The sequence below is a fragment of the Pipra filicauda genome, unplaced genomic scaffold (genome assembly GCF_003945595.2).
Source record: "Pipra filicauda isolate LSUMZ 115617 unplaced genomic scaffold, ASM394559v2 scaffold143_size2779998_pilon, whole genome shotgun sequence".
In the NCBI taxonomy this organism is placed as follows: Eukaryota; Metazoa; Chordata; class Aves; order Passeriformes; family Pipridae; genus Pipra; species Pipra filicauda.
In genome coordinates, this window is record NW_024103918.1 from 1,899,284 (window position 1) to 1,913,919 (window position 14,636).

Here is a 14,636-nt window from a genome sequence, read left to right on the forward strand (position 1 = left end):
GAAAGTGCACCACACCAACACTCAGCTAGTATCTGTGCCCTCTTCTGTACCCATCAGACAGGTCCACTGAAGTCCTGCAGCACTCACTAGCCCAGGCCACTGAGACCCCACTTCCAGCCAAACTGGGTGTAGCTACAGAGCTGTGGAAGGGGCAGCCTGACACCCTCAGAGAAAAAAATAAAAAGCTACCAATGAATCAGAAAACTATTGTAAAGATGTTGTTCTTATATATTACTTCATCTGTGCAAGACAGACCACACAGAAATGGTGTGACTATAACAAACTGCCTGAGCTTGCTGTTCACCCACACACTCGTTCACATACCTCCCTCCTGAAGAACTCCAGCTACCCCTCAGATAAAGCAGTTACACCCATTCCATCTGCTCAGGCAGGAAAAACAGCATTCCTGATAATGAGTGTCTCATCACAGGAACTCAACTGCTCACCCAGGAGCTCCAGGGTGTGACAGAACGTGCTGTGCAAAGGCTTTGTTTGAAACTGGCAGTTCTGTGCAGAACAGCCGGAAGACACAAAAGCTTCTGCTTTACATGTGACAGTTGCTGTTCCACATGAATCTCGTGCGCTTAATTTGTACATAAGAACAGACGTGAGAGATGCACATTCTATAATGACTCAGTGAAAATTCTTTTTGCTTTTTGCTGTACATTATTCAACAGCGTTTCATTTTATTAATACCAGCAAGAAACAGATATCAGACAAAGTAAAGTTCAGTACATCACTGAATATCTGCACCTGCAAATATAAAGCACTGCTTTTTTTTTTACGTTCAAAATTTACAGCTTTTATATTCAATTAAAAATTTCCATAAGTTAGAATACAATGTGCATTATTTTAAATACGGCTCAGGAAAAATAGCTACAGCAATATTTAAAAGAAGGTTACAGCAGCAGGATTCTGTCTAAAAATAGGCTATTATGATTTAAAGTGTCACTTCTTCAAGTAGGCAAGAGCAAGCAAATCATTTAAGAGTAAAACGACTGTTCTGGAACACAAAACCATCCTAATCAGATAATGTTTACATATGCTGAGCAATTAAAATACATTATATGTTTAAAATATGGACAAAATATTAGCTGTTTTAAAAGGCTGATATGCAAATAATGTCACATCCAGGCGCATTACAGTGCTGTACCTAAAACTATGCTTAATTTATCATAAGACTTATAAGAAATTTATACTGGAAACTGTTCTAAAGGAAACAAGAAGAAACATGTATCACAAACAATCAAATAATGGCAACAGCTTGCTTGAAAACCCTGTATATGTTCCATACCACTGGCAGGAATTACTGTGCTGTATTTATACAGACAATATTTATGAAGAGGCTATTACATGTAATTCCACTCTGGGTTTATTTGCATTTCAAAACTGTGATACTCATTGCCTGCAGCACCCCAAACAAAAAGAAAGTCTCTAAAAATGAGAGAAAGCTCTCCAGGACAGTGCAAAGTGCATTATTTTAAAGAGTGCTTCTTATACGTAGCTCCTTCTACAAATGCACAACAAAAAGTGCTCTTTAGTATACAGACTGACATGCAGCATATTTGTGTTTTTTAAAGGCTTTTTATTTAATTGCTGCTGTTCACTAGGATAGCAGCAAATCCTTGTATTTATCAGCCCTTTTGCATTCTGGAGAAGAGGAGGGGGTAAGAGGAGGGATCCAAGTGATAAAATGCAAAAATACTCCACAACTGCTTGAAAAAGAGGTCTTTTTTTCCTTTTTTTTGCTTCCTTATTGCTAGCAGCTGGTATTGGAATTGACAAAGTGCCCGGGAACCAGGCTAATGTCACTCATCAACCACCTCCGCTGTCAAAAGCAGGCAATGCACAAAGCATTACCAGTTCATTACTACATGGAGGAAAACTGTTTAAATACTGCATGAATCACACAGGAACTTTAGAGAACGCTGGAGATCCTTGTGTTCTCTAACTGGAACGTTAGTCAAATGATGCAGCACCTTAAACACAAGATGCTCCTGTAAAAAACCTTCCAGGCAAGGGCCGTTTAACTAAAACAGAAGCGTGGTTTTACTTCCTAACACAACTGAACTCTTTTTTATCTATTTTATATATATATATTTATATAAAATATATATATCATATATATTATATACACACACATACATATATATACTCATATATGTAAAATGCAAACGCAGATTTAATAATTTCAAAATAAGTTCGCATTCTAGATGGGGTTGGTTTGTGCTTTAAAATACTTATTTTCTACTCTCTGAGCCCATTTCAGCTCAGCAAATATCATCCACAAGCTTTGCCCCATTAATCCCACGGTAGGTTACTCTGCTAGGTCGAACTAAGACCCCGTGGTTCAGCTTACAGGTGAAGTAGCGCTTTTCCCCCACGGAGCCGTCGTTCTTTCCCTTGGCACTTCGGAGTTCCAGCCCGATCCATATCCCCGGTGCAAAGTCTGTCGGACCAATGTACCTGATGGTCCCCATTTCATTGGAGCTGGTCAGGAGAACCTGAGAGCCCTCGTGCAGCTTCACGGGCCCCTCGGAGTGAGCTGTAGTGGTGCTGCTCCAGCTGCGCCGTAACACGGAGCTCTTCGATCTAGTTACAAAAGAAAGGAAAAAAACCCTTTTCTTCTTTTTTTTCCTACAAAATATCCAGGGCAAATCTGTAATTCTGTGAAGCACATGGGAGAAAAACCTCAAATCCCTTTTTTTAAAAAAATGGGTTTAATCTCAAGTCACTAACAAACCATGAAATAAGAGTAACAGGCAGGTACACTTGGCAGTCTGAAATACTGGAAAAGCAATTTCCTTCCACCCAATGCTGGAATCTACAATATTTACAGGAGGTGATAGTACTGGTAAATTAAGGCAAATGAAACATTTTATTTGGGGCTTGAAAAAACTTTTAGCGTGCAAGTGTCAGTCAGGATCACCAAGACGAAGTGAAGTCCTTTAATAAGACCCTCTGAACTTCATCCAGCTGTGTAAAAATACAACAATTTGGAGAATATGCTGTGATGAATGACTGGAAAACGGTTTTAATGCCAACCTGAATTCAAGGACTATACTCCTGGATACCTATGGAAAAATAGTCTAATACTGGTCTGTTTTGGAAGAAAAAAATGAACATATAAAGGTCAAGATATTCTACATGCATAAAGATTTTCTTTTGAGCAAGAAACAGTAAAGGTAACAGCCTGCTCATCCAAGCACTTGAAACACATAACACTCACCTAACAAAGGAGTTTCTTCTGTTTATCTCCTTTTGTGAAGATGCAGAAGTGGTGCTGAGACTGCGCCTAAAACCTAAGTGGAAAGATTAATAAGCTGTGTAGGACTTCTTAAGAAAAAAAAACCTTTGTGAACTCACATTCTTTGTGTTTTCTTTGTGTTTGCTTTTATACTGCTTCCACTACATTTGCTACACATTCTCCCCTCTAATTTGGAAATTAAGTGATGAAACTTCTCATGAAAGTACATGTCCATAATATGTTCAGATTCTTAGAGGGGACAGAAATTAAACTAAACAAACCAAACAACAGTAATTTGAAGCAGCCTTTTCACAAAAAGCTTCAGTAAGGAAAAAGAAAAATACTTCAAATATCTTACACAAGTTTTAGTAATTCCATATGGACCTCACCCTACACTGATCCCTTCATCCATCTCAGTTTAGATTAAGGAGCAAGTTCAATTTCTGATTATCTTTGATTAGAATGCAATACAGTAATAAGGGAAGACTGCCAACAGTCTTAACTCTGACATAATTATTTCTGCCAGTAGAGTGCTAATAACAACACAGTACTCCACAGTTCCTTCTGCAGGCTACATTTTTGGGAAGGGAACAGCCAGACTATTGCCTGGCATTTGGGTTCCTTGAAAATTTACTGTGCTTCTAAGGAAGTTGGCTTTGTGCAGTAGGTTCTGGCTGTAGAGTAGGACCTGTGGTAGGCTGCCTGAGCCAAATCACAGTGCCTTTGGTCCTACCTGGAAAAGTGTGATTCATTTTATTCCACGAAGTTTCTGTGAGAGAGTCCAGAGAACCCGTTAGTCTGAAAAGCAATAACACAACAAAGAAGTAATTTCAACTCAACTCTATGAACAAACCTTCTGACTTCTTGTCAAATATTGATGAAGTTTTGGTTTTTTCCCCTTCTCCATCTACCCCCTCAAGAGATACCAACATTTCTGCTGCACTCAGGCTGGTATGTAAGAAGTGCCTGGAGCAAATTGGTTTATTTGAGTTACTTGCTTTTTATTCATCAAGACAGCGCAGATAATTTTGAGGCAAGTTCTTAACAGTTTGCCTGAGCTGGTATATTCAGGGAAAGAAAAGTAAGAACATGTCTGGCAAAGTAACTACATTACAAATGTAGGAGGAAAGAGTACTGAACTCCTGGGATGCTCTTCTTGAGAATAGTATTTCCAGGCACGTCTAAGGGCAACTTCCTTTTATAACTGAATTTAGCTGAGTGCATCAGGATTGGGTCATGAAAGTAAAGTGTCACGAACACAGACTGTCAGAGACCCTGGAATAAAAACACCTCAAGTAGCTGCAAGAGAGATGGTGTAGCTGCATATCCAATTTATACTCTCATTTCAAAAAGCTGATCTAAAACCCACTGGGTTTTTCATGAAGGTTATAAACTTCCATTAGCAGAAGAAAACATTTGTATCTTCCATATCTGCTCAAAATTTTGTTGCCCACTGGAAATGTAAGAAAGCATCTGACAATCCAAACATTAAAACAGCTCCAGTGCTTACCTCTGTACACGAGATGGTGGTGCAAATATACCGTATCTGGGAAGACAACTGAAGTACTGCACACCGCCCACCGAACCATCATTCTTCCCATGAGGCTTGTCCAATTCAATTCCACACCAGAATCCTACATTTCAAGACAGTAAAATCATGGCATTTTGAACAAAACACTACAGGCTTTTCTTCATCTAAACAGCTGGCCCAGTTGGCATTCACCTACATCAAGGAAAACAGTTTCTAGCTGAAAAATATAAGATAATAAAAGTAGATATGTGTATTATAAAATAGCTATCTATGCAATTATGCAAAAATTACACCCTATTGAATCTAGATATAATTATCTCCGCATTTTATATGCTTTCAAGAAAACCACTGACATTTTAATTACTATAAAAAAGGTAAAACCTTTGAGATATATATATCCATATATATATATACACATCAAAGATTTAGTGTATGTATACATATATATATATATGTACACTAAAGCCAAATGCAATGTTATTGAATGTAACAGTGGCTATTTGACAACAAGGAGACAGGAAAGAAGAGCAGTACTGGTTCAGGTTTCCCTCTTTAGTCCTCTGACCACATGGTTTATGCCTCATCTGAGATCATCAACAGTAAAATTAAAGTTTTTATATTAATTCATTCCTTCTCTCCATCTAGCAAGTTATAATTAATACAAATTGCAAGGCTGGTTGTAAGATACTGAGAGAAGGGTGTAGGAATCAGAACTGCCCATCAATTAATCTCATACAGAACACTGAATAGACATCAAGATGTTAATGAGCTTGATCGTTCATAACCTGTGATAAATGTGAGCTAATTACATAAAGGTGCTAAATTTCATACTCCATTAGTAGTCCTTATGCTATCCATCCCCAAAAGATTCAAAATTTAATTCAAGTCACTTGGTACTAAGGCACTGGATAAAACAGTAATTCTAATTATCAGCTCAAGAAACTCAGGAATGACAGCTTATGAATTAGAAGAGCTCAGTACATCAGTTCTCCCCTTCCTGTTTTTAGAATCAAATAAAGATCTGCATTGCAGCAAAAGGAACAAAGTTTGGATAACCTCCAGAGCTCTGATACACATTAAAATTGAAATACTTAAACATGCATCTGTTACATTTTCTATAAATTGCTAGGTTAGCAAATGGTGAAGATAGTCATCTTTCCATCCTCTCTTCTTACAATGCCATGTTTTCCTCCAAGCATTTCGTTCCTCATTTGAAGCAGAGAGGGAGGAGACTTACACTGTCAAACAGCTTTCTGATTTTACAGTTGTTATAGTGTATTTGGGAAACAGTCCTTTTCTCATTGTGATGACTTACAGTGTTGCTCAGTTAACTGCAGTAGCTTAAGCCAGGACTGCCTACTGAAACTGGGGAAAGGGGTGAGAATGAAAACAGTACCACAGTCTTGCATTCTAATTTTTTTTTTAATACTGATGCCACCAAGTGTCACAACAGAGTATTTTCCATCACCTATCAATCAAACGGACCTCAACCAAACTGGGTTCTCACACCAACACCTACCAACTGGTTTTGCATTATTCTTGCAATAAGATTATAGATAGGGACATAAAGAATATAAATCTGGCTACAAAAAAAAAATAGTATTCAGAAATTAATTTCCAGAATGTAAAACAACTGACTGCTGTTAAAAACACTTGGTCTCACTGCAAAGTGTTTTTTAGCCGGGGAAGGGAGAAGCTGAAAGGGAGAAGGATGAGAAAATGGTGGTAGGGGCTGAGGTTTACTGAGATGTTTTTAACTTTATTGGTCCTGTGACCAAAAGGTTTTCTCATTAAGATTTAATTGCTCATAATTACCCTCTTAAAGATGCCAATAAGTTAAGAATGAGTTAGGTACATGGCATAGGAGTGCCAGTATTGCAAGAGACAAGCTGTGTCAGAAAGCTTTACTACAAAAAGTAAGGAGATGTGCATGTGATTTCAATAAACTACACACCCCCTTGGAGACTAAACTGAGGATTTTCAGAAAGTTTTGTTAAGAGTTGGACTCGATGATCCCTGTGGGTCCCTTCCAACTCAGCATATTCTATGATTCTGTAATACCTACAACTTCAACATTAAAGTATTTCTCCTAATTAAGCCATGATAGTGGACAAGTAAAAGTCACATTTTAAACCATTATTTTTTCCTGGCAGGTGCATTAAAAGTAAAAAAAATATTCAGTGAAACACAGGAGAGAGAAAGAACTTGGAAACATATCAGCAAATTTAGAATTTTTTTTGGAAGGAGTGAGGAAAAAGATGGAGTTCTCTTAATGTTCATGTGCTCACATGTAAGCTATTCCATATTGATTCTACAAGAGAGTATTGCAAATACCTGGTGCAAATTTTGTTGTCCCACAAAATCTAACAGTGCCTGTTCTCTGTCCCACCACCAGTACTCTGTCTCCAACCTGAATTTCTCCATCAAGAGCATTTTTTCTCATAGTCGGAGTACTATACAATCCTGGTCAATAGAAGAACAAGAATGGAATTAGTGACATTATATCTTTAAAGCTTAAGAAAGTCTTCAATAGTGAGCCAACTGATTGTTAAACAGAGCATTTATCTCTAACACAGCGTACCTTTAGCACATGACAACATATCACAAATTTTGCTTAGACAAAGACTTGCTTTGTGCCAGCATGAAAATTTTCTCTGCTCTGAAAAGTCTCTTGGAGATGTTAAAAAAAAAACAACTTTCTAAAAGTTGCCAAACTTAGGTTCACGGTTAAACTACTTCACGAGTCTCTTTGTTGAACTGTCTCAGACTCTGAAACAGCACAAGTACTTCTACATGAGTACTCAATGCAGCAGTACACTCCCACCTGTGAAAATACACCTCAATAAAACAGACTGTACCAGCACTAATTTTGGATGAGGCAGAAGATACTCTAGTCAGTGGCTTTTTATTGCTGCTAGTTGAGTTCCGCTTCTTGGAGTAATTCCGTTTGCCTTCCAAGGACGTAGAAGAAGAGGAAGAGCTGCTGTACCCAGGAAAACCTAAAGACAGAAATGAAAGCAGTCCTTCAGGAATCATATTTGGAAAAGGACGGATTAAGTAGAAGGGAAAGCTTCTGTAATATGGAAGTTATCTGTTCTCCATACTGGGAAGAATACATAGTAAAGAGCCAAAATCAGAAGTTTCTAAGCAGCATTTACACAAACAGCTGTCAGAACTGACATGGGTGCATGTGTGATCCTGCCTTGGGAGTAAGGTCATAGCTGAGTGCTAGAAGAGGTCTCCAGAAGCCCCATCTTTATTACTCCACAAAAGTTCATCTAAACAGTCTCAAGCATATTCATTAAAATATGTGAGCCCTGGCAATAACAGATCATACCACCACCCTTTCAGGATCCAACCTGTTAAAGATTTGATGAGAAGTGGAAGGAAGGTGATACTATGTGAGTGAATTATTACCTGGATTAAAGCCTACTGTATTCCATTACATACTGTATTAATATTAAAACCTGTACTATAAAACAAGAATGGGAAATAAATCACTTTTATCTCCATTTGCAAATCCTAATGTCTAAGCTGTCCAGTAAGACTTATGTTCAGCTTTCCTCTCCCACTTCTTCCCTTTCCTATCCCCTTCTGCCCAAACTGAGGCAGGGTACAGCAAGACACATCTATGCCTCAGCTTATCAATGTGAAAAATTAAGATAATATTGCTTATTAAACTTTCTAGAATTCTGAGGGGCTTAATTCATTAGTTTTCCCAAAGCACCTTGATATCAACACTGGGTTAGTGTGGTCAATATAATTTAATCCTCCAGTTTGGCAAAACAGTAAAGAACTGCAGAAAGGCAAATGCAGTGGGTCAAAGCAAAAGCTGGGGTATCTGGAACAGAAATCTAAAGACTCTGAGATAACAAGTGCAGCTATGTTACAATGAAGAAAATGCAAATAACTAAATGACTAAACAGGGAAACTTCCCGGTCCGAGGTATAAATACCTGCGTGCGTTTGTGAATGGCCAGTCTTCGTGAGTGAAGATTTTTGGGAAAGGTCATTTGTGAATACATACTAGAATTCGGTATGTAGAAGCCAGTCCAGGGATGGATTCACCAGAGGTCAGACTACCTAGCATTTTTACAGGGATGCAACAAAACCTGCTCAAACTAAACCAGTCATCAAGATACCTCATTTTGTGGGAAATCACAGGGGGAGAGAAGGAAGAGTAGAAAGGACTTGAACAGGTCCTGTAATAGATTTATCCCCTATGAGGCAAGAAACTATTTGTTATAACACTCCTGGGAAGCAAGTGTTTGGCTTGTTTTTACAAACCTCCCATCAGGGAGATCTCAAGATTTCTTCAGCAATATATTTCACCACATAATTATCTGTAATGTTACAGGGTTTTTTCCCCCAAACATAAAACCTAAATTACCACAGTTTTAGTTCAAGGTTTTTTACTCCTGTTAACACATGCAGAGTGAGTTGAGTTATACTGTTCCTTGTATTTGAAAGCTTCCAGTTTTACGCCTTTCATCTTCCGTCTTTTTAATCACACAACCACAAATTAAAAGTCTTTTCTCCTAAGTCATATTTTATACCTGCAGTTATTGTTGCATCTTTTCTGAATTCTCTCTGAATTCACATCTTTCTGAACTGCAGCATCTAAAACTAGATGTTTTAGCTGAGGCTTTGCCTGTGCCATGTAAAGTACCCAGGTCCCTTCCTGTACCTCATGGGTGACCCTCCTTTTTGTACATTCCAGTTATGTTTCCCCTTTTGCAACAGCATGACATAGATGATGCCTGTCATGATTTACCTTATCAGACTCAACATTCTCAGGACCTTTTCTGCAAACTATCACTGGGCATATCATTCTGAGGGTGTATTCATACAGCTGGCTGTTTCAGCCTTGCAACAGAACTTTGTAGTTGTCTTACTCCTCTCCATGTTTTTTCCCCCGAGGTCATTTTTCCAATCTGTCAAGGATTTTGGGCGTGTTCGGGATTAAAATAAAACAAACAAACAAAAAACCAAAAAAACCCAGAACAAAACCACCCAAACAAAACAGACTCGGCACAAACCCTAAGCTGAAATAGCCTTATTTGACAAAGAAACACTGGCAGCTACTTTCTGAGTTGGATGTTGGATTTTTCCTAAAGGTTCTGCACCTGCCTTAAAGCAGTATCATCTGAACAGCTAAATCCAAAAATGGGCCTTTACTCCACATCACTCACAGCCTACAAAACCTCTGGAGTCCTAATTGCAGATTTCATATTGTATCCATCAAACTGAGACACTGTACTGCCAATTAAGTTTCACTGCAGACCAAGCCATTAAGTGCCCTCCATAAACAAAATGTTGGAAACCTCTGCCTACATGCGTTTTTTAAGTCGTCTCTGAAAAAGTATCACGTATGACAGTGCTGAAATACTTTATACTAGGCTCTTCCTCTGTTCACTGACAGAGGATACAAATGCTTTTTTTGATAGAACTGCTGGAGTGAGTCCAAAGGAGGCCACAAAGATGTTTAGAGGGAGAGAGCAGTTCTCCTGTGCAGAAATGCTCCTGTGGAAGGGCCTTTGAGCAACCTCGTCTAGCAGACATGTCCCTGCCCATGGCAGGGGGACTGGAACTAGGTGATCTTTATGGTCCCTTCCAACCCAAACCATTCTGTGATTCTATGATTCAAAGAAGCTATATTCAAACTTACACTTCAAATAATTTCAAAGAAATACTGTTTTTACCACCTACAGTATGATTTCATAAAAAAAACCTCAGAGGAGACACAACTTTTACAGTTTGCTCAAGACACAGCTGAAAGTGAGGTCCCTTCATGTTTAAAGTTCAGCAAACATAGCACTGATGTAGCAGAAGTCACTATCCAATTCTGAAACTAGATTACTGCAGAGAATGATTCACATGTAAAATGAACTCTTTAAAAAGCTAGTTTCATTTTTCATATTTGAAGCCTGTTATTATGAGTCTGCCATGACACACTGCCAAGACTGTTAGGCTCTGTTAGATGGCAACACTTTATTATACAAGATTGAACACACAGATGGAGAAGAGAATAAAAATGCCAACGGACTATTAAAATCTAGGCAGTAACGATAGAGGGCAAAAGGTCTACCTCAGACACTCACGTAGGTAATTCTGCAGATCCTGTCTAAGATCATTTACTAAGAGACAGCTTTCAGCTTTAGGGGCTTGTCCATGTTCTTGTCCATGTATTTAGACAGAAGTGGTTACCAAACGAACACAGAACACCACATCCACACAAATTACTCTTGCTCCTAGAAAACTAAATGCATACAGCCTGCTTGGGACGTGAAAATAAACAAGCAAGGTAACTTTTTTCTATAGTGTAGATACAGGGCTTTTACAGCAGTAGGGCAGCAATAATACTGCCTCTGCCGTGCAGAATTTTTCTTAAGATGTTAAAAAAATTTTAAAAATTAGTTACCGTCTTTTGCAGGTACAGTTTTTCCCCTGTTAGCAGTCATAAAGTTGGTTTCAGAAGCACTGTCTTTTTTTGCCATATTTAGGCCTATAAAAAGAATTTATACAATTAGATAGATAGATATATATATCTCCTAACAAATAATTTTACAGGAAAGCCATGTACAAAAACAATTAGACAGATTTGAAGACTACTGGATGGAAGGAAAATACGGATAAAACTGTACAATTCCTTAGACACTTAATAAATAGGTAAAACAAGACTGCAGAATTGCTTTGATGGATAAGCACAGATATTAAACCCCTTAATGCAATAAACCAGTCCAAACAATCTTGCCAAAAAATAAACAAATTGTCTGTAAAATATTAATTTTTATATGGAAGGAGTTTTACTAACATCTTTCAAACATTCACATCCATAACACTCACTTTTATAGTACTTAAGGTCTACTATTCACCAGTATGAATTTTACAATTTCTGCACTAAAGATTACACACAAAAGTTTTGAGAGAGATTTGAGATCAAATCTTCATTCAGACTGCAAATAATGATGTAAGCATGTCAGTATGATTTTTAAGAGCCTAAATCTTAGAGCAGCAATGTTGTGATAAGCGTAGGAACTCGTACTGTCACCCAAGTTATAATTTGTGAACAGTCATTTTGCATTTCTGACAGTTTCCTACTCTAACTCAATGAAGAACGAGCTTATCTATGATTTATCCCCTCCCTGTAACGAGCGAAAAACCACATCTTTTTTATTTAACTACATCTCTCAGCTTAATTCGGCCACAAGGACTGAACTAGTTTGAGAATGTACTGTATTTTCCAAAATTTTATGGTTCAGCCATTTAAGGCATCAGATTAAAAAACTAGTGTTTGTGACTGATAACACATTTCTCAATTTTATCTCAGTAATCCTTTTCCTAAAAACTTGAAAAAGACCTTTTCTCATCAATCTGATGGATTATTCAAATCCAGTAGAACCAAATAAAATTTTTAAGTCCCTACACAATATTATATTTTACTTTGCAGCTTATAACCTTATCTACAAAAACCATATTAATTTTTCTTGGATCATTACAAACCAGTGTATTGCAGGGATGAAGTTTCAAGGAAAGAGATGTGACCTGGTGATGCACGTAAACAATGCAAACCAAAGTTCTGCCTCTGCAGCTTTGTCCTTCTCCCACTCCAGCCAGGCACGATAATTCTAACGGACCTTTCTACGCAAGAACTCCCTGCAAACAGCAGCTTCCAGATTACTTACATCCACTGGATGCAAGCTCTTCTGGGCAGATGATGCATAACTCACTCTGATTTCTACCTAAAGCAAGGAACCAAATGCTTAAATTTCACAAAGACACAAATGCACCTTTGTGACAGAAAAGGTGGTTTACAACTAAACCATCCGGAACACACCGTCTGTAACGAAGGAAACAGTCCCTTCCATTATAGTTTAGTGGGTTACAGTTCACAACAAACTGAATCAAACACTGGAAAATATTTAACAGAAAAAGTCAGCTTAGATCCGCTCCTGAGCAGTACTCCCAACAAACCGATTGTTCCGAGATGCTTTTTATGCAAGATGCCCATAGTAGCTTAGATCTTGTGCTAATTGTAAGTACACACACTTAAACCTTACTCCCCCCTCAATCTATTTGGAGAAGAGTTACATAAGTCATCCAAAATGCTGCCAAAATGCATCTCTTCCACCAGCCTGGTGCATTATTTCTATACCCTGTGTATTATTGATAAAGTGTGTAGTGCTTTAGGGTGCTTGAGTATGAGAATGTGTATTATCTTCCATCCCTTAAGCCGTGCTGCCTTAGTACGAGTCACCTAAACAGGGCTCAAAAGGCAAAAGAAGTGCTAATGTAATATTTAATGACATTGTTAGGTAGCCAGCCAGACAAAAGGGCCATATTATGCATGGTCAGCACTGCACTCAGCAGGGAAGAGCCTGTACTCCAAACAACTTGGAACCTGAACAGTCAGGAAATATGCATCATCCACTCCACAGGGAGGGAACTTACACAGAAGGATTAAGTAATTTGAGCAAATTACTAAGAAACTAAACCAGAGCCAGGGACTGAGCCCATAACTCCAATCAGTAAACCAAAGCCTTATTACAAGGACAACCTTTCTCTTCTAATTTGGCCTTGGTTTTACTCAGATAATTTAATTAGCAGATAAAACACAATCAGCTAAATAGTTCCTTAATCCTGTTGCCAGAAAATAAAACTCCTCAATTTCTAGACATAAAGGTGTATAGATTATTTTCTAAATTTCTATTTGTTTCAAATTACCCAGGAACATCTTAGTAAATGGAACCACATTAAGCTGACACTTAACTGGTATCACAGTCAATTAGAAATCACTTTAATGGTTCAAGAATAAATGTTGTAGTGAGTTTTTTTTTAATAGAGCATGTAAAGACTAGAACCTGCCATAGTATATCAGATCACTAAAATGACTCAACAGCTAAACACAACGTCCTTCCAGTACCAGTTTACAGTACAGAGAATTTCTAATAACAAGAACATGGAGTTAATAAATACCTTGTCACCTTCTCATCCCAAGCTACGAACTAATTCCAAACAAGTATTTTCATACCAAGATTTACTAATTCTTGAAGATTAGTATCTCTCTATCCTGTCTCAACACACAATAAAACACTCACCAGAATTCACTTTGGAAGTTATGTGTGTCACATCTATTTTCTTGGATTTGACCAAAGGTGAAGACCGCAAGGAAGAACTTCGTACAGAGCCTTTTTTGTGATCAGAAGCCTTGCTTATTTTGGAAAGAGGTGCAAAGATACCTGGAGAGAAAATTGTATGTGCCAACAAAGAACCATGGGTAATGTTAATGGAACAAAACTTTCCAGCTACTATCTCTTACACCAATTATTTTAGGGTTTTTTGTCAGCCACGATCATAACTTGCTGTGCTGCCAGAGCACTTGTAGGGTAGGAAGGACAAGCTCAAATGCACAGTGAAACCAAAATCCTTATCAGGCAACTTGAACAGAGTAATTCAGGAAGTCAGTAAGACTGTTATTTACAATCTCCTTTTTGTCCTAAGAGTAACATTGAGTCTCCATTGTTACAAAACACGAGACTTTGTACATCCTGAGTGTCCATGAAATATCAATTAAAATACCTCAAGCTGAAAGTCAGAAAACAACTACAAGCATGAATGTCTTACCAAGGAAGACAAAGCAGATAACGAAACATGGCCTTTATCATTACAACACAACAACGTTCAACAATATAGACCGGAAACCATGAAATACTATTATCTTGTAGTTTCAAGGAAATAACCAGAAATTTTGACTGGTTGGTTGTTTCAGTGGTTTTGCAAATAGTTGCAGTCAAAAAAATAAAACAGTTAAAGGAATCCTTAATACAACCAAACAGTGCACTACAAAGAAAAGGAACAG

General features: G+C 37.9%; 1 protein-coding gene across 1 annotated transcript in view; it reads right to left on the reverse strand.

The window, feature by feature from the left end:
- Nucleotides 1-643: 643 nt before the first annotated feature.
- CLIP4 (CAP-Gly domain containing linker protein family member 4) overlaps nt 644-14,636 on the reverse strand; it is a 32,929-nt gene continuing 18,936 nt past the window's right edge. The window contains exons 11-18 of the mRNA XM_027712975.2: nt 13,876-14,016; nt 11,199-11,282; nt 7,637-7,777; nt 7,113-7,241; nt 4,758-4,881; nt 3,981-4,045; nt 3,230-3,302; nt 644-2,592 (exon numbers count right to left, since the gene is read on the reverse strand). Coding sequence (XP_027568776.1) covers nt 2,271-2,592; nt 3,230-3,302; nt 3,981-4,045; nt 4,758-4,881; nt 7,113-7,241; nt 7,637-7,777; nt 11,199-11,282; nt 13,876-14,016 — 1,079 coding nt within the window. The 3' untranslated portion in view covers nt 644-2,270. The remainder of the gene's footprint in view (nt 2,593-3,229; nt 3,303-3,980; nt 4,046-4,757; nt 4,882-7,112; nt 7,242-7,636; nt 7,778-11,198; nt 11,283-13,875; nt 14,017-14,636) is intronic.